The 23,491-nt window shown below is 41.1% G+C and overlaps 4 protein-coding genes across 4 annotated transcripts; 2 read left to right on the plus strand and 2 right to left on the minus strand.

The window, feature by feature from the left end:
- The first annotated feature begins 7,580 nt into the window (after positions 1 to 7,580).
- LOC105701895 lies at positions 7,581 to 13,862 on the plus strand. Its single transcript, XM_023433353.1, has 5 exons — positions 7,581 to 7,662; positions 8,986 to 9,129; positions 10,572 to 10,873; positions 11,568 to 11,824; positions 12,883 to 13,862. Exons 1-5 carry the CDS (start codon positions 7,581 to 7,583, stop codon positions 13,625 to 13,627), a joined length of 1,530 nt encoding a protein of 509 aa, XP_023289121.1. The 3' UTR covers positions 13,628 to 13,862.
- Positions 13,863 to 14,126: 264 nt separating this feature from the next.
- On the minus strand, positions 14,127 to 17,823 carry LOC105701894 (ATP-dependent RNA helicase DDX24). Its single transcript, XM_012429036.2, has 9 exons — positions 17,023 to 17,823; positions 16,748 to 16,956; positions 16,522 to 16,667; positions 16,167 to 16,459; positions 15,827 to 16,049; positions 15,303 to 15,414; positions 15,084 to 15,201; positions 14,817 to 14,994; positions 14,127 to 14,724 (listed from the first exon to the last, which is right to left on the minus strand). The coding sequence occupies exons 1-9, from the start codon at positions 17,696 to 17,698 to the stop codon at positions 14,271 to 14,273; spliced, it is 2,409 nt and encodes an 802-aa protein (XP_012284459.1). The 5' UTR covers positions 17,699 to 17,823; the 3' UTR covers positions 14,127 to 14,270.
- A 545-nt stretch (positions 17,824 to 18,368) lies between these two features.
- On the plus strand, positions 18,369 to 22,593 carry LOC105701899 (activin receptor type-1). The gene is made up of 7 exons (XM_012429043.2): positions 18,369 to 18,676; positions 19,279 to 19,463; positions 19,542 to 19,776; positions 19,853 to 20,124; positions 20,503 to 21,143; positions 21,226 to 21,460; positions 21,542 to 22,593. The coding sequence occupies exons 1-7, from the start codon at positions 18,616 to 18,618 to the stop codon at positions 21,677 to 21,679; spliced, it is 1,767 nt and encodes a 588-aa protein (XP_012284466.1). The 5' UTR covers positions 18,369 to 18,615; the 3' UTR covers positions 21,680 to 22,593.
- Positions 22,476 to 23,446, minus strand: LOC105701900. Its single transcript, XM_012429045.2, has 2 exons — positions 23,244 to 23,446; positions 22,476 to 23,161 (listed from the first exon to the last, which is right to left on the minus strand). The coding sequence occupies exons 1-2, from the start codon at positions 23,298 to 23,300 to the stop codon at positions 22,748 to 22,750; spliced, it is 471 nt and encodes a 156-aa protein (XP_012284468.1). The 5' UTR covers positions 23,301 to 23,446; the 3' UTR covers positions 22,476 to 22,747.
- Between the last annotated feature and the right edge of the window lie 45 nt (positions 23,447 to 23,491).

Here is a 23,491-nt window from a genome sequence, read left to right on the forward strand (position 1 = left end):
TCAAACTAGAGCTTATCATTTACTACGTTGATTGCTGACGTTGTCCAAATCATGATGAATTTACTATAATTGACAATAATTTATAATTTAGAGAACTGTATGTATTTATTATACTTAATAATTCGGTCTGCGANAAATTAATATTTAAAACATAATTATTGTTATCAAAATTTAAAGCGAAATCTTGAAGTATATTAAGGTATAAGATATAACAACATGGCCATAAAGTTAAAATATAACATGAGAACGAAGCGTCAAATTATAAACAGCAAAAACCGCAACAACATTCTGGACAAGCAAATACTGTGTTGGACATCGTCACGATTGTTACGACGTTCGAAGTCCCGATCGTTTTTAAGCAGAAAATGCGAAGAAAATACAGTCGATGGGAATAAACGAGCAGGTTCGAAGCACCGAAGAGCAATCGAAGTCGGACGTCGAAGTTGCAGTATGTCAAGAAGTCGTTTTCCAAACCGACCCTCGAGGGAAGTATGCGCCCTCTCCGACGCTTCCCCGCCGGTAGAGCCGATCGTTATTTGCTCGGAGACCTCCTAGACGCTTTACACAAGGCAAGAATGTTTCGCCAGACGCGCCTTCGGCAACGAGTGGTCTCGCTTGCTTTTAAATAACGGTCATTATGTCGTAAGTACCTCTCTCGGACAGAGGTAGTGGAACGACGGAGGGCGTCCCTCGGCCTCGATCTATCTATCCGCGGCGTCCGATTTCTGCAATGGAATCTCCGAGGGCGACTTACACCGAACAATAAACTCTCTCCCGGGGGGATAACTCAAGGGAGACTTATCCGGCACTTAATCACGAGAACCCTTTCGATTTCCCTCAGGATAAGCGGGCTTAAAAAGTCGGTAAAGGCCGTTCGATATTTCATTTCAATTTCATACCATTAGCTCCGTAGGGCGCGAAGGGGACGATTAGGAGGTAGGGGAGAGAAAAGAAGGACGGGGCGCGGAATAGCGCGGAAGAGGAACTCGAAATCCGATTATACGAGTGCACAAACCACGGGGCGGTGTCGTACCTCGGTCCGCCGAACGGGCATTACGTGGCGAGATATTGGTACTAGTGGCGGAGTACCACGTGCATTATGCACTATAAAGATTCTAGTCGCAAAATGTAGGCTAGAGTCTCACCACGGAGCCCGCACGCCACGTGCGTGTGCCATGAAATTGCCTCGTCCTTCCGGACGCGCCCGGCATGCCCTGACGCAGCGGACCGGCAAGATGGCGGGGACGGCTCGATCAGCTGATCGCTCCGCCTCGCGACTTCGCAGTCCCCCTGCGTCTCGTGGACACGTCCTGGATTGATTATCTCAACTGGGTACGAGAGCCTAGACGTGATCGCGGGAAAACTCGACCCTTAGGACTTTTCACGAGCCGAGGTCCCACGGAACGTAACGCTTGCCCTGAGCCAAGAGAGACCTACGGAGTATCGCCCCTATTGGAAGAGAGGAAATACACGTGGAAAGGGTCCCTAAGAGAACAACGCGCCTTTCCTATGCGGGAGGGGGTTCTGGATTGGAATTAATATCTGAAACGCCAGGAGGATGCACCCACACACCTGGCCCCCTGGCATCTGGCGGCAGGGTCCCTTGTTCCCCGTGAACTATGGCTCACACGTGGACCGTCCAGGTGGCAGCCAAAGCTCTCCTTTGAACCTGGACGTGTACCTTAAGCCACGCGAACGATTTCCACCGTTACAAAGGTCAATGGGCTTTCAAAGGGAACGTCGAAATCCGCCGGTTGGCTCTTAACGACCGTGGTCTATCCGATTTGTTCGCTATCCCTGCCCTTCCACCGATACATGAGATACGTGTCCGCGGCTCGTTAACGAGCCGTGTTCCGACACTGGCGGCGATTAAATTAATAACCGCATAATTCCTCGGTCGCGTAATTTAATTAACGCTTCCGCAGGTTGCACCGGTGAACGCGCGCGCTCCGCAGAAATCCTATCCGCGAATCGACGCCCCCGGCGCCTCCGCCGGTACACCCTGTGTACATCCGCAAGGATTTCCCCGGCGGATGCGCCGATCATGCGATTATCCCGCGAACGCGCGCAAAACCGCATTAACTGTGTCGGCCGCGGAAATGGAAAGTGAGGGAAGCCGGCGATTGTGCAATCGGGAGAGCGCTCCTTATTCGAGGGGCTCCTATCGGACGAAGCGGACGTGCCGGTCGTGGCGCCGCTTCCGTATCCGTCCGGCGCCTTCCTCTTCGCCGTGGGTCCGCGGAAATCGGCGCCGACTGCTCGAAAGGTCGATTAAGGCGAAGTGAAACCCCCTTCAAATCAGTCGATTCGAATACAACACTTTTTTTTTAAGGGTATCAGACTAAACTGTCCGAAACTTTGACACGTCACTCCTGATCATCTAAGAATTGTCCTGAAACATTCAAAATTTGGATCTTTTTTTTTTTTAATTTTTGAATTTAGCCCAGAACCCTACGTGTAGTTATTGTTAGCCATTTCCATAGCCGCATATTCCATCAGCACGTGTGGAAAATATAAACTATGCGAAACGAAACTTTGCGATATCTTACAAAGCATGAGAAATATCATCGTTTGGAAACTGGCTTTAAACGGTCAGGGCAATTTTTCTTAATAACAGTACCCACCTGTACCTGTCAGAAAAATGTGTATTTTCCATCTGACAATAGGTATGGGCCCCTTTAACCCTTTGGCCACTAAGAGCGCCTGAAGGCGCCCGACGTTTGGTCCAATATTGCCTGCACGGTCAGACGAATTTCGCCCATATGTCGAAATGGCTCCGTGTTCAAAGGGTTAACCCCGCTCCGGGGGGCCGTTTTAGAAACACGGAAGACCACTCCGCCCGATCGGCGGAACATTCCACTTACTCGGCGCGATTAGCGGAAACGTACCGATAATCGTATTTCTGAGGATAAAACGTATCCTCTTACGCCGGGGGAGACTATTCCCCGTGCGGAGATAGCATCGCTATTCTAACTACGAATTTCTAGCCGCTGCGGTGGCTAGGAATCCTTCCTTTTTTTTCCCCCTATTGCCTAGGTATTGGACGATCACTCGATAGCGCGGCCACTTCGCGTGGCCTCGGTGCTCCGTTTTATCAGGGGACATTTTAGTCTCTCCAAAGTCGCCTTCGTATCCGGTGCCGTGTGCGTATCTCGGTTACTGCGAGGAGGCGCGCCTTCCGTTACGGCGATTAAGTTTTACGCCGGCCAAACAAACTGGCCGAATAAAATGCTCGAACTGCTGTCAGGGGGCAGTAAAGTTTCACAGTCGTCGACTAATTGCACGGTGGATAACAGGAATGCTTTTCTTCTATCAGGTTTTCTTGCCTTATTTGCGGAATAAACGACTAGGAATGGCTTCCGGACTACGATTTTCTCGCGCGGAAGTCCTGGACGGGTTCTTCTGGCTTTCTTTCATTTTTCGCTTGATACATGTTACCCGAAGTCTGTATTATCTCGAGGCATGATAGTCTATATTAATTCATTATAATTAATTAATCCACGTTGGACGTGTAAATGGATTATCGATGCGGTTCTTAAAACACAAGGATATCCTTCAAATTTCTAATCTTAAAAGCGGTCGCGGATAATCGCCTAGACTCGGGTGGATCTTCGAGAAATTATATTCATTGATAATAATAAATAAATGCACGTCGGATATCAAAATTGATTTGGGATACGGTTCTTAAAAAACACGCGGACATCCTTAAAATGTCTAACTCTGAAACGAGTGGGGATAAACGCAAAGACTCGAGTGTCCCTTTTTAGGGATTTCGGAGGTTTAGAACCCCTCATAGACAGGACTCGCACACAGGGATTAGCAATTATATCGATTGATAATAATAAATAAATGCATGTCGGATATCAAAATTGATTTTGGATACGGTTTTTAAAAAACACGCGGACATCCTTAAAATGTCTAACTTTGACACGAGTGGGGATAAACGCCAAGACTCGAGTGTCCCTTTTTAGGGGTTTCGGAGGTTTAGAACCCCTCGTAGACAGGACTCGCACACACGGATTAGTAATTATATCGATTGATAATCATAAATAAATGCACGTCGGATATCAAAATTGATTTGGGATACGGTTCTTAAAAAACACGCGGACATCCTTAAAATGTCTAACTCTGAAACGGGTGGGGATAAACGCCAAGACTCGGGTGTCCTTTTTAGGGGTTTCGGAGGTTTAGATCGCTTGGTAGACAGAACACACCCGCGGTTCCTTGAGTAATTATTTAGATTGATATTAATAAATAAATGCACGTAGGATATCAAAATGATTATCGATGCGGTTCTTAAAAAACATACTTAAAATGTCTAACTTTGATACGAGTGGGGATAAACGTCAAGACTCGGATGTCCCTTTTTAGGGGTTTTGGAGGTTTAGAACCCCTCGTAGACAGGACTCACACACACGGATCCCTGGGCAATTTGCGAAGGATCTCTCGAGGGATCTTAGCCCCGAAAAGTGCCGACATTGCGTCACGAATCGGTCCTGAATCGGCGGGACATTCCTCGGGCACCGATCGCACTTTTTCGGGGAGGATCCCGAGGATCGTTCGCATCGCCTGGCGGCATTCTTAAATCAATTAGCGAGATCCAGAAGAACCAGCCGACCTTCGATCACCCGACCACTCGGGTACTGTGTCTCGGGAGAAAGATCGGCCCGATCATTTTTAACCGGAATCACCTCCACACTCGACCGCCGATGGCCGAGGGAGGATACTTCCAAGCGAAACTCTCATTTTACGAGGAGTCCTGATCACTAGGATTGTTTCTTCCATCTCGATCCTCGATCGGTCGGCATCTCTCGGTGGGAGAGCTCGGCCCTTTTTCTTGGGAACATGGAACGTTAGAAATCTCCTTCCAAGGATGCGAAAAACCGCCGCCTCGCAAGGTATATCTTTCCGTTTGTTTAAACCTTGGATTTCGCCCTAACCGCAAGCTGGAAAAGAAGTCGGTATTAAAATTACGATTTGTAATTACTCCCATTAAAGCCAGTTCTCGATCTAACAAAAATACTCATACCTAAAGTGTCTGAGCATCGATGCATCCCTTCGACCTAATCTTTTCATCCTACCCGATATGGATGATGATTTCTCACGATCTTCGTATAGAAGTGAAAACTTCTGATGACACGATAATACACATAAACTCGCGTATTACGGAATAGACCCGTTTCAGAAAGTGAAACGTTATTTTTATATCCATTTACTATTTACCCTCGCGTTTCAGTATTACTCCAATTTGCGTAGTGCTTCTAATAACGTTAACGCGTTATTCTCTAAGTTACTCCCTGGCATGATAAATGAAACTGAAATAATATAAATAAGAAATGAAAATAACCACGGAAAAATCCATCGACACCGCAGGCGTGCGCGCATTTTATTAAATAGCAATTAGGAACAATTAACGATATCTTATCATTTTCGTTAAATTAGAAGATTCACTTCCAAAGCACTTGGCAGACCCGCGACGATTTTTCTTTATTCTTGGGAGTTTATAAATAAATTTCAAGAATTCTCTTTCTCTGGGGGTAGCTATTCGAGTCGGCTTCTTCTGAAAATCTTTTTCGAGGAAGCCCAACTATGACAACCTCCGTGGTTGGTCCCGTCGTCTCTCGACCACCAGCGGTCGACAAAAAGACTCGGCCAGAGCCTGTACGGTATCGCCTGGTCCTTTAGTGGCACTTGTCCGAGAATTAAGTACGAATTTAATCCTCGAAGTAAGCACATCTCGCGGCCGAAGAGATGTGTTTAATAACCCCGATGCGATCGGGCCCGCTCTTCCGTGCGATTTTGCGTTTGGCGCGGCATCCACCTTTACGGCTGTTCTGGCCTGTACAGAGGAGGGCCTATAAATGTGCAAATTGCAATGGTCGTTTAGATAAAACTAGCACGTTAAACCTAAGTAGCGGATATTGTGTCAGCGGTTAGGCGGTTCATTATCCCACCGTGTGTATTAGCTCGTACTGGGCACTGGCCAGTATTCGCGCGTTTAATGCACACCAGAAGTGCATGCACCTTCGAGTGCGTGCACTTCTGGTGTGCATTAAAAACAAAAAAGAACGCACTTCGTCTTCGCGGCAATACGCGTCATGGAGGTTTCATGAAGCATTAAGAGGATGTGAAAGGCGTTAAGATATTGAATCGACGTCGATGAAGTGAAATTCATCTATGCCCTTTTTGGAGGTAATGTCGTTTTGAATACTCAAGTGGGAACATAAGCTGGCGCGTCCCATTGCCGACATTTATATTTATATCAAGGTTTTTTACAGTCTACGTTGAGAATTATACGAACTGAAGGGTTCTATATGTCATTTCGGTAAAGTAATGATAAAAAGATCTATGTAAAACTGCCGAAATCCCATGAATTCATGACTGTTTATGTCTTGACGAACCAACGTAGCGATCTGTGACGTTTAGCGGCAACTTCATTTTTTCTCTAATAACGCGTGTTAGCCGCAGGACAAGCCAGCATTGCTCTTGCAATCGTTGGTGAAAGTATTTACCACATTTTCCTATCTGACTCTGTAATATTTCATTTCTACGGTATTCTAAATTGTTCGAGCTAGCTCTTGAAACTCTTCATTTTCGATTCTAAGCCTCGAAGAAGCGTAAAACGTCGAACACGTGCCCGGGCCACGCCATGTTGGTTCCAGTCCATGATAAGTAATTAAATTTTGTATGAAAAATGAAATTTCATCACTGTCTAAATTTATGTCGGAGATGACGTTTCAGTCAACTCTTAGAGCCCATGAAATTTGTGCAGGTGGTTTTGTGTTGCGAAGAATTCATATCGTGAAAATCAAGTACCCAGGGATCGGTGAAAATCTTAACGCTGTTCTGGTCTATTGATACAAATTGAAACGTACTATATTATCCTAGGATTACTAAAGGAGGATGGAACTACATTTCTATAATTCAGTATGTGAGAGAAGTGATACTTTGAGTCATTGAAAGTGCAAACAGGGAAATGCCATCGAGGCATATCGATAATCGATCACCTATCGGCGACAGGGAAAGTCCTGTCATTTTTCTTTTCGTTTTCCACGCACCATGAATTTCAACTTCCCTCGGTGTTCCTCATTTTCAATCCGATCTCGCCGCCCATAACCGTGGAAAAGTGCTGCAATATTTTTGCGCGTAATTGATCGATCTACGTACTATCGGTCTAGGAATCTCTGGCAACCTGTAATTTAAGAATAAATACACGGAAACCCGTGGAAAAAGGAGTCGGGGCCTTTTCGAGCAGGATCTAGGTATAATCATTGGTTATCCTTAACCGATACAATGTTCCCTCGGATTTCCAGCATCTTGCAGATAGAGAGATTACAGCGATGTTACTTATGCAGGACTCTCGCGGGATACGATTATCACGGCTCATTAGCATAATCTTTATAAATCTCGGTAAGATGTTATCGGATATGCAAAGACGACTTGGGTGCAATTTGCATGAGATCGCCCGCGCGTGCCCGCGTGATAACTAATAACTAATAACCTGTGACAAACGGCCAAATGCTAGGGAAGACCGGGCGAAGGATATTTTATTCTACCTGTTCGCAAACCCTAAGGCTGGAATGCTCGAAGGGAAACGTCCAAGATATAATCCTGATAAACGAAAACCTACCATCATTCGGGAAATGATGAAAAGCAGGGATAGTAATGAATAAATGATAATGTCTTTTCTCGTACTCAACAGCCCCCGTACAAGAAAGAAAATCATCGAGCATTATCAATGAAATATATGTCCACTATAAATTGTGGAATGGTCCTTAACAATTTATTGTTAATATAACTTATTACTGATTAAGGTGTCCATATTTCGTTGATTCGGTTGTAGACCGAAGCAAGTCCGTGATTAAAATGATAACAGTTTCCGGAGGATTCTGTGCAAATGTTTTCTCTACAATTTCTTGACAAATCCCATCTAATTTGTCGTAGTTACTTAGGCTACGTTGAAGTGCTTATGTACAGTACCATCTCAATCATCTACTTCCTCGCGTGTCAACTCTTTCCGCTTTTCTAATTACACGCGTGTGAACAGTCAGAAATTGCTGAAGGATCTGGTAGCAATTGAAGTGCAGCGTGCATGAAGGTGTTAAGTGACGTATAAATCACTCGTACCTTAACGTCTCTCTACGTGGAACACTTTGCTCCTTAACGATACCGTATTTTACTCAATTCTTCGCTACAAATCTCTCAACCAGTTAGCTCCATCTATTTATGAGTGAGTCTACCATTCGAACGGTCCGTCCATAATTTCCGTTTAACTGCCTTCATCAGGGATAATGGTTGGAAATGTTCCCCAAAATTGCGGAACCTTAGCCAGTGAAGTTAGTCAATGGTTGGTAACAACGGCTGCAAAAACACGACTACGTTATCATAAATTAAGAAACGGAATAAAATTAACATAAATAATATACATATGCAATGCAAATTTAGGGAAATAAAATATTATACGTTGTAATATACTGCTCTATTAGCCGAACTTTCACACATTTTTATATTAAAATGTAATTTAGAAATTATGGACAAGTAAAGTAAGAAGATTTATTATATATCTTCGGCTACTCTTTATCACATGCCATACTTGCAAAAAAGACGTTGCAACACAAGAAAATAATAGACCTGCTATGTAAATTTCAGAATGATTTTCAGTGATCTCTTCAGTTCACTACAAGTTTCTCGCTCGTATGTATTTGGCTCGAAACTCTACCAAGTTTCTTAATAACGAGATAATTTATAAGCACAAATATTTTTAAATTTCGAAATTGCCAAGAGAGGAAAAAATTTAATATATACTTTTATGTAAATTTCGGTATGGTTTACAGAGTTCACTACAAGCTTCTCACCCGACTGTATTTGGCTCGAAACTCTACCAAATCTCTTAACAACCAGACAATTTATGAGCACGAATATTCTTAAATTTCGGAATTACCAAGAGAAGAAAAAGGTTAATATATACTTTTATGTCAATTTCAGGATGGTTTTCAGTGATCTCTGGAAATAACACTGCAGGCAGTGCGAGAGTATATCGGAGGGTGGAGACGCTGGTCCGAGCGGGAGTCCCAGCTTTCCTGCTAGCAGCACCCTTGAGAGCTTACACGCTCACTCATTCGAAAATGGGTAAGTCAAGAGTCCTGTTTTATAAGATTTTACATGTCTGGTTATAAACCACGGAAGCTGTTCTGCGAGAATTGACATTGTTCGCGTTTGTTTAGGGTCGAGAAGTCGGTTATTAACCTGGCATACCTACCGCGCGGGTTAACGCGTATAAGTGCACCAGATTGAAATGTCAGGCGAAGCCGTGTTCTTGACCCGAATGCATAAAGATCAAGTAACGCGAAAGTCGTTGCACCTCGAGAAACGCGCGCAAAAGTACATCGCACACGCGATCATGCGTGCCATCCAGCATGGTGCCATTTCCGTAAAGAAACTCGGTTGCATTTCATTCCGGGATTTCTTTCCGCTGGTCCCGAGTGCACGCCACGCGGTGCTTCTTCTTCCTTTACGTGTCCCCTCAAGTACACGTACAGAGCCTTTTTTAAACCGACTTCAAAAAAGGGCTCTCAATTCGAATTACTTCCAATTTTTAACGTATAATGGCGGACATGAATGCCTCCCCTGCAGATACGGCATCGCCTGTGCAGGATTGGAGGGCATTGATGTCTCCCAGAGTACAGTGGCGGATATGAATGCCTCCCCTGCAGATACGGCATCGCCTGTGCAGGACAGGAGGGCATTGATGTCTCCCAGTGTATGTTCAGGCATAACTTTTTCCCGGGTTCGTCGATTTTCATGATTCCTTTTCCTTTAAAACGGGGCACTTTCGAGGTGGTCCCATTTAAATTTCGTCACGATCCGATCATAAAATCCGAAGGTAGACAGCGGAAATCATAAACAGTTGACGGTAACCGCACTGTGATTGGTTTTTTTTTTAACCGATTTCTTTTATATAATTACAATTTCAAAACCTTAACGAAAGAAGCAAGAACTGAGAATTGAGAAATAAAGACTGCTTAATAAAAAAGTGACTTGAAAAAAGAAACACTGAATAGTAAGAAATAATTGAATTAAGTACCAGGACGAAATCTGGATTGTATGCAACCTACTTATCTACTAATTACTGTAAATTTTTAAGTACTTATTGCTTGGGCAGTTAAAAGTCGACCCAAAAGAAAAAAAAAAGAAACGAAGTGTAACAGTGTTTTCAATCGTCAATTTTATATTGTTACCTTGCGTATCATTTTTTACGCCGGCTTGAAACTGCCCAAGCAATAAATATTTCGACATCTATAGTAGCAAGTATATGATAAAGATTTCGCGTTGGTTTTCAATATAATTATAATTTCATTACTTTTCAGTGTTTCATTTTATAGTCGGTTGTTCTTATTTCACGATAAATGGACGTCGAGTTTGCTCCCAGCGAGACGCTGGGTAGGTACTTCAGGCCATAATGTGACTCATAAAGGAACCATCATTCAATTATGCTAATTTACTCGGATCGGGTATCGGTCGATACCGGTGGGCCGATAATCTGGTAATTCTTGACCGGGTGGATGTTTCAGAAAATGGGAATCTTCGCGCCCATTACACGAAGACAACCATAAGAGCTGGTGAGGTTCTTCGTCTCATAGCGGTCTTCCAGGATACCAGGAAGTACACGTCGATGTCCTTCGGATTGTCTGGCAGTTCCTCGGAGAGAGATCAGTACGCGCAATGTTTGGATTGTCATGGAAGAGAAGTCTTCGCCCCGTTGACAGCCAGGGGCGAGTTTTATGCGATCTGCCATAATGGATGCGGAGATACCGGAAGTGACGCGGTCCTTTACAGGGTCCACCATCTTGCCAAAAGGCCGCTACCTCTCAGAGTACGTTATCGATTATTCTAATGTTTAACATGTTGCATCCTACGCATTGAAACATGACATTGAGATCCTTGCAATAATTTCTTGTTTGGAAATTACTAACACATTTGGATCTTCGGATTAAGGCAAGTGTACCAGTGGTCGAACACGTCCCAGTTGCGGATCACCACCTTAAATATTTCCTTTTATTAAGCATCCCATTAATAACGGCTTTTCGAACACGGGTACATTCGACTTTTCCATCGTCTTCGCAGCATAAATAATAAATTACTCAATATTTACATGCATATACATAGAAAGCCAGGATGCAGACATACGTTCCATTTTTTCTAAACTTTTAAAGAATTAGAAACCGATTATTCTCGATGATGGTTGTAATTCCAACCAGTCGACTGTTACGTTTCAACATGAAATGGCGTCAGTATTTCTGCTTGGCTGATTGGCGGTAATTTCGGTGAATCAAACATTTAGCAAAATTCCATTTGGACGTGTAGTGTTTTATAGACAGACCCTATCGGTGAAAAGGCAAGAAGGTATTGCTTGTAAAAGCAGTGATTGATTTGACAATTTTCGTTCACGTGGAAAATTATTATGTAAAGTCACCAGAACTTGGGTCCGCGAAGAATTCACAGGAAAAGGAAATACCGTCCCCTTTACCGTGATGCTGATAAAACGACTAATGGGACTTAATTTACAGGTGAAATTAATAGCGGGACCGCTTCCGGTGCCTTTACCTAGAGAGTACGGAGGCCTTATGCAGCTGGAGACTTCAACGCGTGGGCCAATAGTGTTGGGCTGTATCGTCCCGGAAAGACCGGTCCACAATCCGGAAATGCTGGAACTCGTGGTCTCCGGAAATGGTGCTCCCAGGGTCAGAAGAGCCCGACTTGGATATCCCTCGGAGGCGAGATTGCTGGCCTCGCCGAAGATGCAACGATTATTGTCCGCGTGCAGGTAACTCGAATCGACTCGGAAAAATGAAGGGCAATTTTCCAGAACGTTAGCCGGAAAACATTTCTCAGACGAGCAAATCTCGGACTTCCGAAGCGACTTTAATATCGAGCACTTTGAGCAAATGGAAAAAAAAAAGGAAAATACAAAAATACAAAAACCCTCGTAATAAGTGTTTTCCTTTTAACGCTTCAGTAACGTCAACGTGCGATTCTTAACTTTCCGGAATGTTGCCTTCTCCCTTTTCATGTTTTCATTTTTAATAAGCGTCTTGCCAATGTTATTATCTTCTTCGGCGTTTAAATCGCATTGTGAAGTGTAACAGTTTTTGACATACATTATTAAGGTGAAGTGTCCCCCTCGCATCAATTGATTCGAATGACATACTTTTTTTTTTAAGGATATTGGATTGAATTGTCCGAAACTTTGACGCATGACTCGCGAATACCTAAGAATTCCCCTGGCACTTTCGAAATGTGGATTTTCCAATAAAATTCTTTGACTTAGACTTGACCAGAACCAAAATGGCGTCGAGCTCACATATTTCGATCGACATACAAGCATTGAAGTCTCTGATTTACGAAACGAAGATGTCAGGACAATTGTGCAACAATTTAGAACACTAGTAATCGAGAAACTCGCGTTTGAACAGGAAGAAGGCAAAAAGAGTGTCTTATGCGTTTCTGTACTAAAATGAAGGTAACGCGAGGTCTCGGAAAATCAATTTAGTTGACGCTAAAATCACGAATCCCGATTTCTGGGAGTTTTACATAGATTTCTTTATAATTATTGTACGAAAACGACATATGGAGTACGTCATTTGGTACAATACTCAATATAATACGACACGGCTGTCGATATGAATACGAACGTCGACAACGTAGGTATTTAAAAGAATCTTGTTTACCGACGTCAAGCCAATTTCTCTGCGAGTTACACTTCACCTTAATTCCTTACAAACATTTACATTGGTAGTTTTTTTACAAAATGCGAACTTTCAATATCGATGCGCTTTGATCGTTACTATTATGGAATCTTAACCGAGTTTTTTAAATCCCTAGTCGAGCAGTCGGGGACCGTGCGACCGAGCCAAGAGTAGCACCTTTGAAGATGCAGCCCAGCACCGAGGAGCTGAAAGAGATGCATCTGAAGAAGATTAAACCGAGACACGAAACGAAACCTATTCTGCAGAGTCTTAGGGACGGCTTGGAGCATCTGAAGAAGACTACTTCCAGAGAGAGAAGTCAAACGAGACAGAACTCAGGGAGCGGTTTCCTGGACAAGATCTCAAAATTCACTCAGGCTGGCCGAAGTCGCAATCCAGCAAAGAAGTCCGCCTCCTTCACCTTCGCAGTCAGGCCGGAAATCGCGATGAAATCGCGCGAAAGATATTCCAGCTTAGAACCAGAATCCACGTCGCAGACTAGTCATGCCAACTCGTCAAAACCGCCGGTTCAAAGATCGGTCTCTACTAGCGTTCTCGAAGTTCCTGCAAACGTCGAACTTCAGCCCAATTATTCAAGAGTCAGGGACAGTCTGACGCCTTTACCACCTTCTCCAAAATTCACGCCGGCGAAGACCGAGGGCATTTACGCGGAGATCTGCGAGAACGCCGTAGGACAAAGTGTTCAGAAGTGTCCCGGTAGTCACGTCATGACTAGGATTAAGATCATCGTAAGACACGGGGATTCTTATACGCAAGGAAATATGATTAACGAGGAGAGGTACGACTCCGTTATATCCAGTCATCAGATCGACTCGATCATCACTACGGAGGACGAAGTCATTTATAATACGATATTTTGAGCCATATTGGTGCACGCTCCTTTCTCCATTTTCGGAGCTCCTCCGCGTTAACCAACAACGTTAACCACGTCCTCCGGAATTCGATATAGTTCTATAATTCGCCATTTTTTTATTGTAATGGCGTATTGTATTAAGAGAGTGCCGCAATAGGAGTCTTGCAAATTGCACCGGACAGTTTTCGCTCGAAACATTCTATCGATGTTCAGGTAGACCTTTATGTCATTTTTTCGACAATAATGGTAGAGAGATTGGATAATATTTTGTGTAAAATCTGCGTCGGATGTTTCGAAAATGCGACCGGGATTTGGAACTTCGTACGCTTCGTGGATATAAAGAGGGCTGTGCTCGATTGAGTGCTTCGAGAAGTGGAAATTTTCTCGAGGCGTGTATTATAGGTAGATATCGCTGTGTCCTAAACTTCTGTAGAAAGGAAAATATTACTTGTTTGTACATATTCTCACTATACGTACTAACGGCGGAAATAGTTACGAATTAGACGTGCGTAAGGATCTTAATGTAATTCAAGCGTAGAGTAAACACATTCGCTTATTTGGGCCATGATATTCATTTACAATATCACCCAAGCGAGGAAATCACTTTCCAACCATCATAAAGATTTTGATTAAATAAATGTGTCGATGCCCTATCCCTTCTTTTTCGCCTTGGGACGTTTCCTTTTGTCAGGAGTATTCCTTTTCTTATTGAAAACGTCTCTCTTTTTATTCGGAACGTCTTTCCTTTTGTTGTTGGAAGTGTCTTTCTTATTGTTATGGACGTCTTTCTTCTTATCGGAAACATTCTTCTTCTTGCGGCGAGCGTCCTTTTTCTTTTTCATCTTTTCCATCCTCTTCTTCTTCAAAGACACGTCAGAGCGTAGCTTCCTCCTCTTAGGATTTATCTCAATCTCTTGCTTCATCACATCCACTGCTTTTCGAGGATCTCCACTTAACTGTGTGTTCTTGATATTAAAGTCCGGATATTTACCAGAAAACCCTTTCGGAAATAGTGGCTTCCTCAATAGTGCGGTCAGCTGGTGATTTTTAGCCTTTAGCTGCCTTCGCAAATCAGCACTTTCCTTCGTTTCCATAGTAGTTTCTCTGTAAACGATGAAAACTCGAATATGAAATATAAAAACGACTGTACGGGGGATCCTGCAAAGCTCTTTAAAGTTAGGAAAGTCCACACTTACAATTGATCCTCATCTAGAACGATGTCCATATTTTCGACAGCTCTCTTCAGCCATCCTTTCTGAACGTTATCTCTGCGACACCGTAACTCAAGCTTATCAATTTCCCTAGCAAGATTAACGCGTTCCTTAATCGCTATCAGCAGAGAGTCGACTACGGGAAAGACGGGCAATTCCTCCGCTGCAATAGAAGCACATAGTGGCAGGAAAATGATAGTATAATCGGCCCGTGAAAGTCCTCGAGAGGTCTGTTAAACTAGTCGAGCTTACTGCGCCCAAGAGTTCTGCATAGCCTCGTATAATACTGGACTTCCGAGGGTTCTATTATCAGGACCGTTATTCCTTCCTTCTGCGCTCTCGCAGTCCTACCGCTCCTGTGCACGTAGCTCTGGGAAATAATGACAAAAGTGGTCGGACAGAGAGAAACGGAAGAGCGTGAACGCCCTTAAATTGCGCGGTACTCAGTGGCACCCTAGAAATAATACGCACCTCGGACGTTCTTGGGACTTGATAGTGTATCACGTGCTCGACACTGGGGATATCCAAGCCTCTGGCAGCAACATCGGTAGCTATCAGGAGACCGTCATCGTCTGCCTGAAATCTGAGAAATTTTTACCTTAGATCTGCTGGTTAAACGTTCACTCATTTCACTAAATTCTAGGGATCTCAGAACTCCTTTGGAGTTACGTTGATGTGAAATTGGCATCAGAATTCTTGTCCATGAAACTTTTCTCCAAACTGGGTGTACCAAATCGTTTCAAACTTTACAATATAAATATGAAGAGTGTAGAGAAGGTCCCGAAGCTCATGAAATTTCAACTTTTTCCAAATTAGTTCATAGATATTTTTAAAATTTGTTATAAAATATGAAATTTTACGAGGGTCAGGACCTTCCTTATAGTCTCCACATTCACGTTATTAAGTTTGAAACGACTCAGCACAGCTAGGACAAAGAAAAGTTTCATGAACGATTGACTTTTCGGATGCCACTGTCACATCCCCTTAAACAATACCGTTCAAGATTCTTGAGCCGTTGTCTCTGCTGCATACTCGCGTGCAGAGGTAATGGGTTGCACTCGAGTTTCCCCAATAGAGCTGCTAATCTTTTGACGCAACCGATGCTATTGCAGAATACCAACGTTCTGCCGGAATGCCTTTTTAAAAAGTAGTAGATATAATAATCTTTATGATCTATCGGACAGGATATGCAGCACTCGGTCAGACTTCCTGCAGTTCCTATATTTTAACAAGAATACTTGATGCGTTATCCTTATATTTCTTCTATAAGATATTATAGCACATTGATCCGATGTAAATAAATTAAATCGATTCATATAGTACAAACGAACTTACCCGATTCCTTGGTGACGTCTACGACTTTTGGATTGTTCATCTTCAATAAGTGTATTACTTTTTGCAATTTTAGTCCCGGTGACTCCTTGACAATTTTGTTACTGTTGCTCCTTTTCTTTTTCGCTTTCAAGTACTCAGGAATATCATGTACCATTGTCAACGTGGCTGAAAAAACATACGTTCTGCGTTGCTTCGACAGGGTCTCGTCTGCATTGACTTTTTCTAAAACTTTGTGCAACTCTTGAAAGTGACCCTTTTCAAGCATTCTATCTGTTTCATCGATTACTAAATATCTGTAATAAATAATCAACATTCGTTATTAATGATTGATTGAAGAAAAGAGAGATGTAATTACCTGATTGCATTCACTTGACTTAAGTGAGGTTCACCGCTGTCCATAAGTTCCCATAAACGTCCGGGAGTAGCGATAACTATTTCTGGTCCCATTTTTAAGATCCGTTCTTGTTTTACAGCAGCCATTCCGCCAACTACTACAGCAATCTATAATAAAAAAGACCATTTATACAGTATCTAAATATATACACATTATTATTACATTGTGGACTAAACGATATACAAACCTTAATATCGGTATACTTTGCTGCTTTCGTGAGATGATTTTTGATTTGTATAGCCAGTTCTCTTGTTGGCGTTAAAATTAATGCATACAAAGGTTTAGATGGAGAAGACTGCATTCCATCAATGTTTACATTATGAATAACTTTCACACATCCAATGCCTTCATCGGCTGACAAAGAATCATCCGAATCATCTTCTTCAAAATCTGATTCTAAACCAATTTAAAAGCATTAAAATTAAGATTATGTAAATAAGTATTAAGATATTCAATACGTACCAATTGCAGTATCAGTAATTTCAACGTTTTCTTTCCCATGGTCGGCACTTTGTTGTTTTTTCAATTCTAAAATCCCTGCAATTACTGGAATACCAAATGCTAGTGTTTTGCCACTACCCGTCTCTGCAGCACCTAAAATATCTCTGCGACCCAATAATGCCGGAGGAAGAGTTAAATTCTGAATAGCTGTCGGTACTTCAAAATTTTGATCCGCTAAAGCTTTTATGATTATCGGTGGAACGCCAAGAGAGGTCCATGCTGAAACGTTGATATTAGTCTCAGAATCTGCAACTTCTAACTTATCCGCATCGGATGTATCTTTATTGTGATTTACGGTATCTTCCTCTGACTTTTGTAATAATTGCTTCTTTTTCACATTCTGATTATTTTTTTTCTTTTTCTTCTTAACTCCATGTTCCAAATTTTTCAATTCACTCAAGTGACGTTTCTTAGAATCTGGTTCTTCAAAATCGTCCTCGCTGTGGACATCTGTCTCATTTTTCTGCACATGATTAATTTTACGTTTCCTGTCATTACTTCGTGAAAATTTACTACCTTTTTGCAACTTATAGTGTGTTAGCTCTTCCACTCCAATCAATCCACCTATCCCTTCTGAGAGAATAGGTCCTTCCAATTTTAAAGGAACCCACTCAGCCTGAACCTTCTTAACTTTCATTCTGTCAAAATACGAATTATTTTATCATGCAATGAGATCATTACAACTTTTTACAAATTCATACACACATGACGAGTTACACTCTTCGAGCACGTGGAAAAACACTTGTTTCTACCAATGATGAAAACAAGATCTCCGGAAATCAGCAATACCAACATTAATGACAATGTCCTTATACGAAATATAGAGTATATACGTCTTCATCGTATTCGAAATCTGGGATTTATCGGATTCGCATATAATAAATTGCATATCAATAAATCAATTAATAAATATGAAAATTCGATATACATCACGATCGATATTTCAATTCGGATTTACTGGATCCAGGGAGTCTATTACGTAAAGCAAGTTGAGCGAAATATGAAAAATGAGTAGCTCACGGTATTACGGAACGTTTTTCGTGGTGAAAATACGAGACCATTCATATAGCGAATACGTAATTCTGCGAATAAATCCACGTGAGATGAAAGTGCGAAAAGTGAGCGCTCTCGCAAAAAATACGTAATAAGTGCCCAGATCCAACAAACCTCGGATTTAGGGGTACGGTGGAGATGTAGTGAATAATTAATCGTTTATGTATTCTACGAATTGTCAAGTGTATGAGCTGCACAAATTCTTCACAGAGGGCAACTCAAGTAAGAGTGGTCGTCCGAAGCGATCCATAAACAACTTTCTAACTCATCTCTGTCGAAAGTGCGTTTAGGGTGTAATGTGCGTGCGCATTTTCTTAAATGTCCTTGCACGCCACAAACAAATGTTCACCTGCAATCGTGAATTTTTTAGAATATTCTGAACAGTTTCCAGTTCCTGTGAAGGTTCACTGCACGTGGAGAAGTTAACGGTTCTTAGCTTAACCTCATTCGACAGTGGCAACGATGTGACTGCAGCGATTCCTTGTTTTGACGCGCACAAAAATGGCGGATGCTATATTTATCACGCATTTTGTGCTCTTGTTGACATTCAAATTGTGTTCAGGTAGAAACGAAGTGTTACTTCTTTATGGCCTAGTTTACCCTATCGTTAAATAAACTATCTGCGAGCGTCTTTTATGTTTAATGTTTCAAATTCAGTTCTCGCATGATGTAAAACACTAACTTTATAACGTATCTTGTTTATTGTGGATAATTGTACGTTCCTATATTTCCAGTATAATGCTACTGTATATCTTTAATTGTTGGCAAAGTACAGAATTATATATTGCATACAATAGTGATTTCACTGTCTGATCATGTAATTCAATCCTTTTGCAATTCAGATACGATTCAAAAGACAAACGCTAGTTTCTTACATAATTTTGAGATAGTTGTTTATTCTGTGTATGCAAATTACTTGTATAATTAAACCTTGGCATTTTTAATCATACCAAGGCTTGAAGAATGAAAGAAAAGTGTAGCGAATTTATGATACAATTCATAGCAATAAATTCATGACCTAATTTCTCTTTAGTATAAAAAAAATTTGTGGATTATCTTGTTTACTCATCGTTTAAGGAGTTTGAGTTAATTTCCAGTTTTCTATATTAATTAAAAATACAGTTGTGTGTTAAAACTAAGGACTAATTAAATCATATCTTTCAGGTGACAGACAGAAGACTGCATTGCTGGACGATGACTTATCTCACGACAGCGAGGAACCACCCGAAACACGGGAGCCATTTGATTATAGGTTTAGTAGTAACGTGCAGACTCAGCGACGTTTTAAATGCCATTCCTGTGAAGGACCTGACTGCAGTCACTTAGGAGTCTGTCATGACGCATTGACTGTAAAATTTGTTCTTAAAAATTATAAACATACTATTAATTACGTTACAATTGTATTAACATTGATCTTTCACATTTAGTGCTGGAAATCCAGAATACGTGAATATGATGGTACTGAAAGGGTTAGTCGAGGATGTACTACTCTTCCTGATCAAACACATTTCATGTGTAGTAAACAGCAACTGCCCACACGTGATACAGATGGTAACGGAAGAAAGAGGAATGCAACAAGTGGTGCACAGTATCGAATTGAATGTTGTCAAGCTGATTTTTGCAATAGTGGACCATTTCCCTATTTGCAAACTGACACAAGCAGTATGTATTGTGGTTAAAGAAGTTTAATTCTTGTGTTAAAAGGCTTGAATAAATTAATGTTTATAATAACTTTTAGGTAGAGACGGAGAAGATTATGCAGCAAAATTGACCCTAGCAATATTGGGGCCTATGGTTGGTTTAGGCATCGTAGCTGGAGGGGTTCTCTTTTGTCTGTTGGTTAGAAGAACTCGCAGAAAACATCCTTCTGCACCGCGACGTAGTAAGCTTCTTATGGATTCGGAGATGGAACCTTCCATACTTCATTTTACATCTCCTTCTCCAACTTCAACTACAACTTATCATCCACACGAATTCAGGGCGACTGCAGCTGGTGACAGCACACTTAAAGTTAGTTGCAGTTTGGTATATTAACTTTAGAACTCATGAATTGGATATAAATCTACCCCAGTAGATTTTGAAACTTTGCTCTTAAGCTGGCAATTTTCAGTCTACATTGGTCTTTAAATGAGGTTTTTGTCAACTACATTTGAATGAAATTTAATTTGCTACTGACCATACACTTATTAAAAAACAATGGGATTTATATTAACATTTCCTGTTACTACCGATAGGAAAAATATTATCAATGAGAATCAAGCAGGATGCATATCTATCCTAGTCATGTATTAGAGGGTAGAAAAAATGACACATGAAGTTTAGGGTTTAATATTAAGTAAAGTTTCATTGAATCTGATATACAATCACTTTTTTTTTCCATTTTACCAGGAATACTTAGATGGCAGAAGTTTAACCAGTGGTTCAGGATCGGGATTACCATTGTTGGTACAAAGAACATTAGCAAAGCAAGTGGCATTGGTTGAATGCCTTGGCAGTGGTGGTGGCGGAGGGTTTGGTGGTGAAGTTTGGCGCGGAGTATGGCATGGTGAAAACGTGGCTGTGAAAATCTATTTCTCACGTGATGAAACGGCCTGGTCTCGCGAAACCGAAGTGTATTCTCAACTGTTACCATCTCGACATGATAACATCTTGGGATACGTTGGCAGTGACATGACGAGTCGTGCCAGCTGCACCCAGTTATGGCTTGTTACTCATTATCACCCTCTTGGCTCTCTATATGACCATTTGAATCTCTCACCGCATCCACTTACTCATCATCAAACTTTAAATATATGTCTGAGCATATCCAACGGTTTACTTTATCTGCACACTGAGATTCACGGGACAAGAGGAAAGCCAGCGATGGCGCATCGCAATTTGAAATCGAAAAATATTCTCGTCAAAACTAACGGTAGCTGCGTTATTGCTGACTTTGCTTTGGCTGCAACGCAAGATCGCCTTATCACCGATAGAGTTGATCTTCGCCAAGGTACTAAGCGTTACATGAGCCCAGAAGTACTTGAACAAATGTATGTATACCTTATATTAAGTAATAAATTTCTCTATATATTCTTGCAAGTAAATGTTATTAATATACTTTGTTCTTCACAGATTGAATATAGAGTGTTTAGAAAGCTTTAGAAGAGCAGACATTTACAGTCTTGGATTGATCCTTTGGGAAGTTTGTCGACGCTGCATTAGTCACGGTGTAGCGCTGGACTATGCTGCACCCTATTCTGAATGGCTTCCAAATGGTAGTCAAGAACCGTCCATCGAAGAGATGCGTAAACTAGTATCACTTGATCAACGCAGGCCACCACTGCCTAATAGGTGGCATTCCGATTCTGTAAGTTAAATGAGAAAAAGTGTGGTTATGTGAAACAAAACAGTTTATAACCGATTTTTTTAACAATTTTGTTCCTTGTAGACCTTAACTGGAATGGGTAAACTCATGAGAGAATGCTGGCATGGAAAACCTGCAGCTCGACTTCCAATTCTCAGAGTAAAGAAGACTCTTGTCAAGTTAGCGACGAATGATCTGCGTGTTCATTTACCTCTCGATTGACCAGCAATTCTTCGAGTGAACTTTACTTCGCACACGTATTTATTATTATTGTTATTCCATCGACTGGTCATTCTCATAACTTCAATCATTGATATCGTTTGTCATTCATTGTCTTCGCATCGTTACAAAAGAGGAGTAGGAAAATATCGTCAGTCGACATATCATAGTAGCGACGCCGATAGATTTCTAGCTTCACTGTGTTGAGCCCTTGTGTTTCATTTGTGTTCCATCGCTCCCTAGTGTAGTCAGAGTGTTCAACAAATCAATGTACAAATTATATTGCCTATATTAGCGGAACCAGTACAGCTGTACAATTGGTAGCTGTCACTGACTGCTGATAGATTGTAATAAGGTGAACATAAAGTGTACAGTGAAACGCAGCGGATTCCGAGGGCGCTCGGTATAGATCTCTAGTTGTATTTTCCATGTTACCTAGTAGTTGTTTTTAATTTTCATGTTTCGTATATCATTATAAATCATTGTTATCACCATTATCATATCGCGTGTACATAATATCCTGTTTTTACGCGCCACCCTTATATCATTTGCAATATTATTGATAATCTCGATCGTCGAATCGAAAGATGTTGTAAATAGCATATTTGTATTAATAATAGCTAGTATTAATTGTAATCATGAATAATGCAAATAATCAATACGGATAACAGGAAAGTGTATGGTATAATACAGCTATATACAAAGACAGTATTTAGCTCAATTATTTACATTATCCTTAAATCATGAAATGTCTAATAAATAATTTATAAAGGAATTGGTTTAATTGGTAGATATTGGATTTTTCAAATTCAGATGGATGTATTCATATCTTACAAACATTATGGCATATTTAACATTGATTTAACTTATTTTAGGTAGAAAACGCTTCAGTACAAAAATAAAGATTTTAACGGTAATTTTGTAATATTGTTTGATTCTGAGATTAAACTAACTTAAAAAAACTACATTCTTTAATTTAAGTAGGAAATAATCCTTAATTGATTAAATAAATACATGGTTTACCCATATCATCCATATTTAGGTGACATGGCAAAGTGTTAAAGTATATTTTCACGTTTCTTCTCTCAATGTTAGCAATCTTTTTAACATCGCATCGCTTTCAATTTGGTTACAACCAACGCACATTTCAAGAAATTCTCTAACGTTATCGTGACTACTGCTAGGATTGTATAGCAACATTGTGAATGCATATCTCCAAATGATTGGTTCCATATCTTTCCTGTTATCCACTAGAAAAGGAAAGAATTCTTGAAGCATTTCCCAGTCCTGCCTCGATAAGCATTTTCTCATTTCAGGTAAAACTAAACTTTTAGAATATCCAAAAGCAGGTGAGCCTTTCTTTTTTCCAGTAGTACTAATACTCGAAGTGCAATGTATCTTAATTTTGTGATCGTATTCATCATCGCCTTCTTGCATTCTTTTTTTAGAGCTCAATTTTGAGCGAAGAAGATCAAGTGCGGCAATCTAAAAATGAGATATATTGCGTATATGTTTGATACAATTTCGTATGAGAATACTGTAAGAATTAAGTAAAAAAATGTATTACCACACTTTGTCTCCTAACTTTTCGAATTTTACATCTTGCCAAGTTTTCGTCCGTCATTGTATTCAATTGTTCAAGTAAATTAGATAGATCCAACTGCTCAAAATGATTTAGTCATCTACAGATCATTCGGAAACAAACAGATACAAATTTGATACAGAGATGAGTTGGGAGATTGCTCACGGGCAGGGTCGCGCGATCGCACCGTGTGCTGCCCTGTGATTTCGTACGTTATCTTTCACCGTTTTTTG

This window comes from Orussus abietinus, unplaced genomic scaffold, assembly GCF_000612105.2.
Source record: "Orussus abietinus isolate OABI.00-Male unplaced genomic scaffold, Oabi_2.0 scaffold720, whole genome shotgun sequence".
Classification (NCBI taxonomy): domain Eukaryota; kingdom Metazoa; phylum Arthropoda; class Insecta; order Hymenoptera; family Orussidae; genus Orussus; species Orussus abietinus.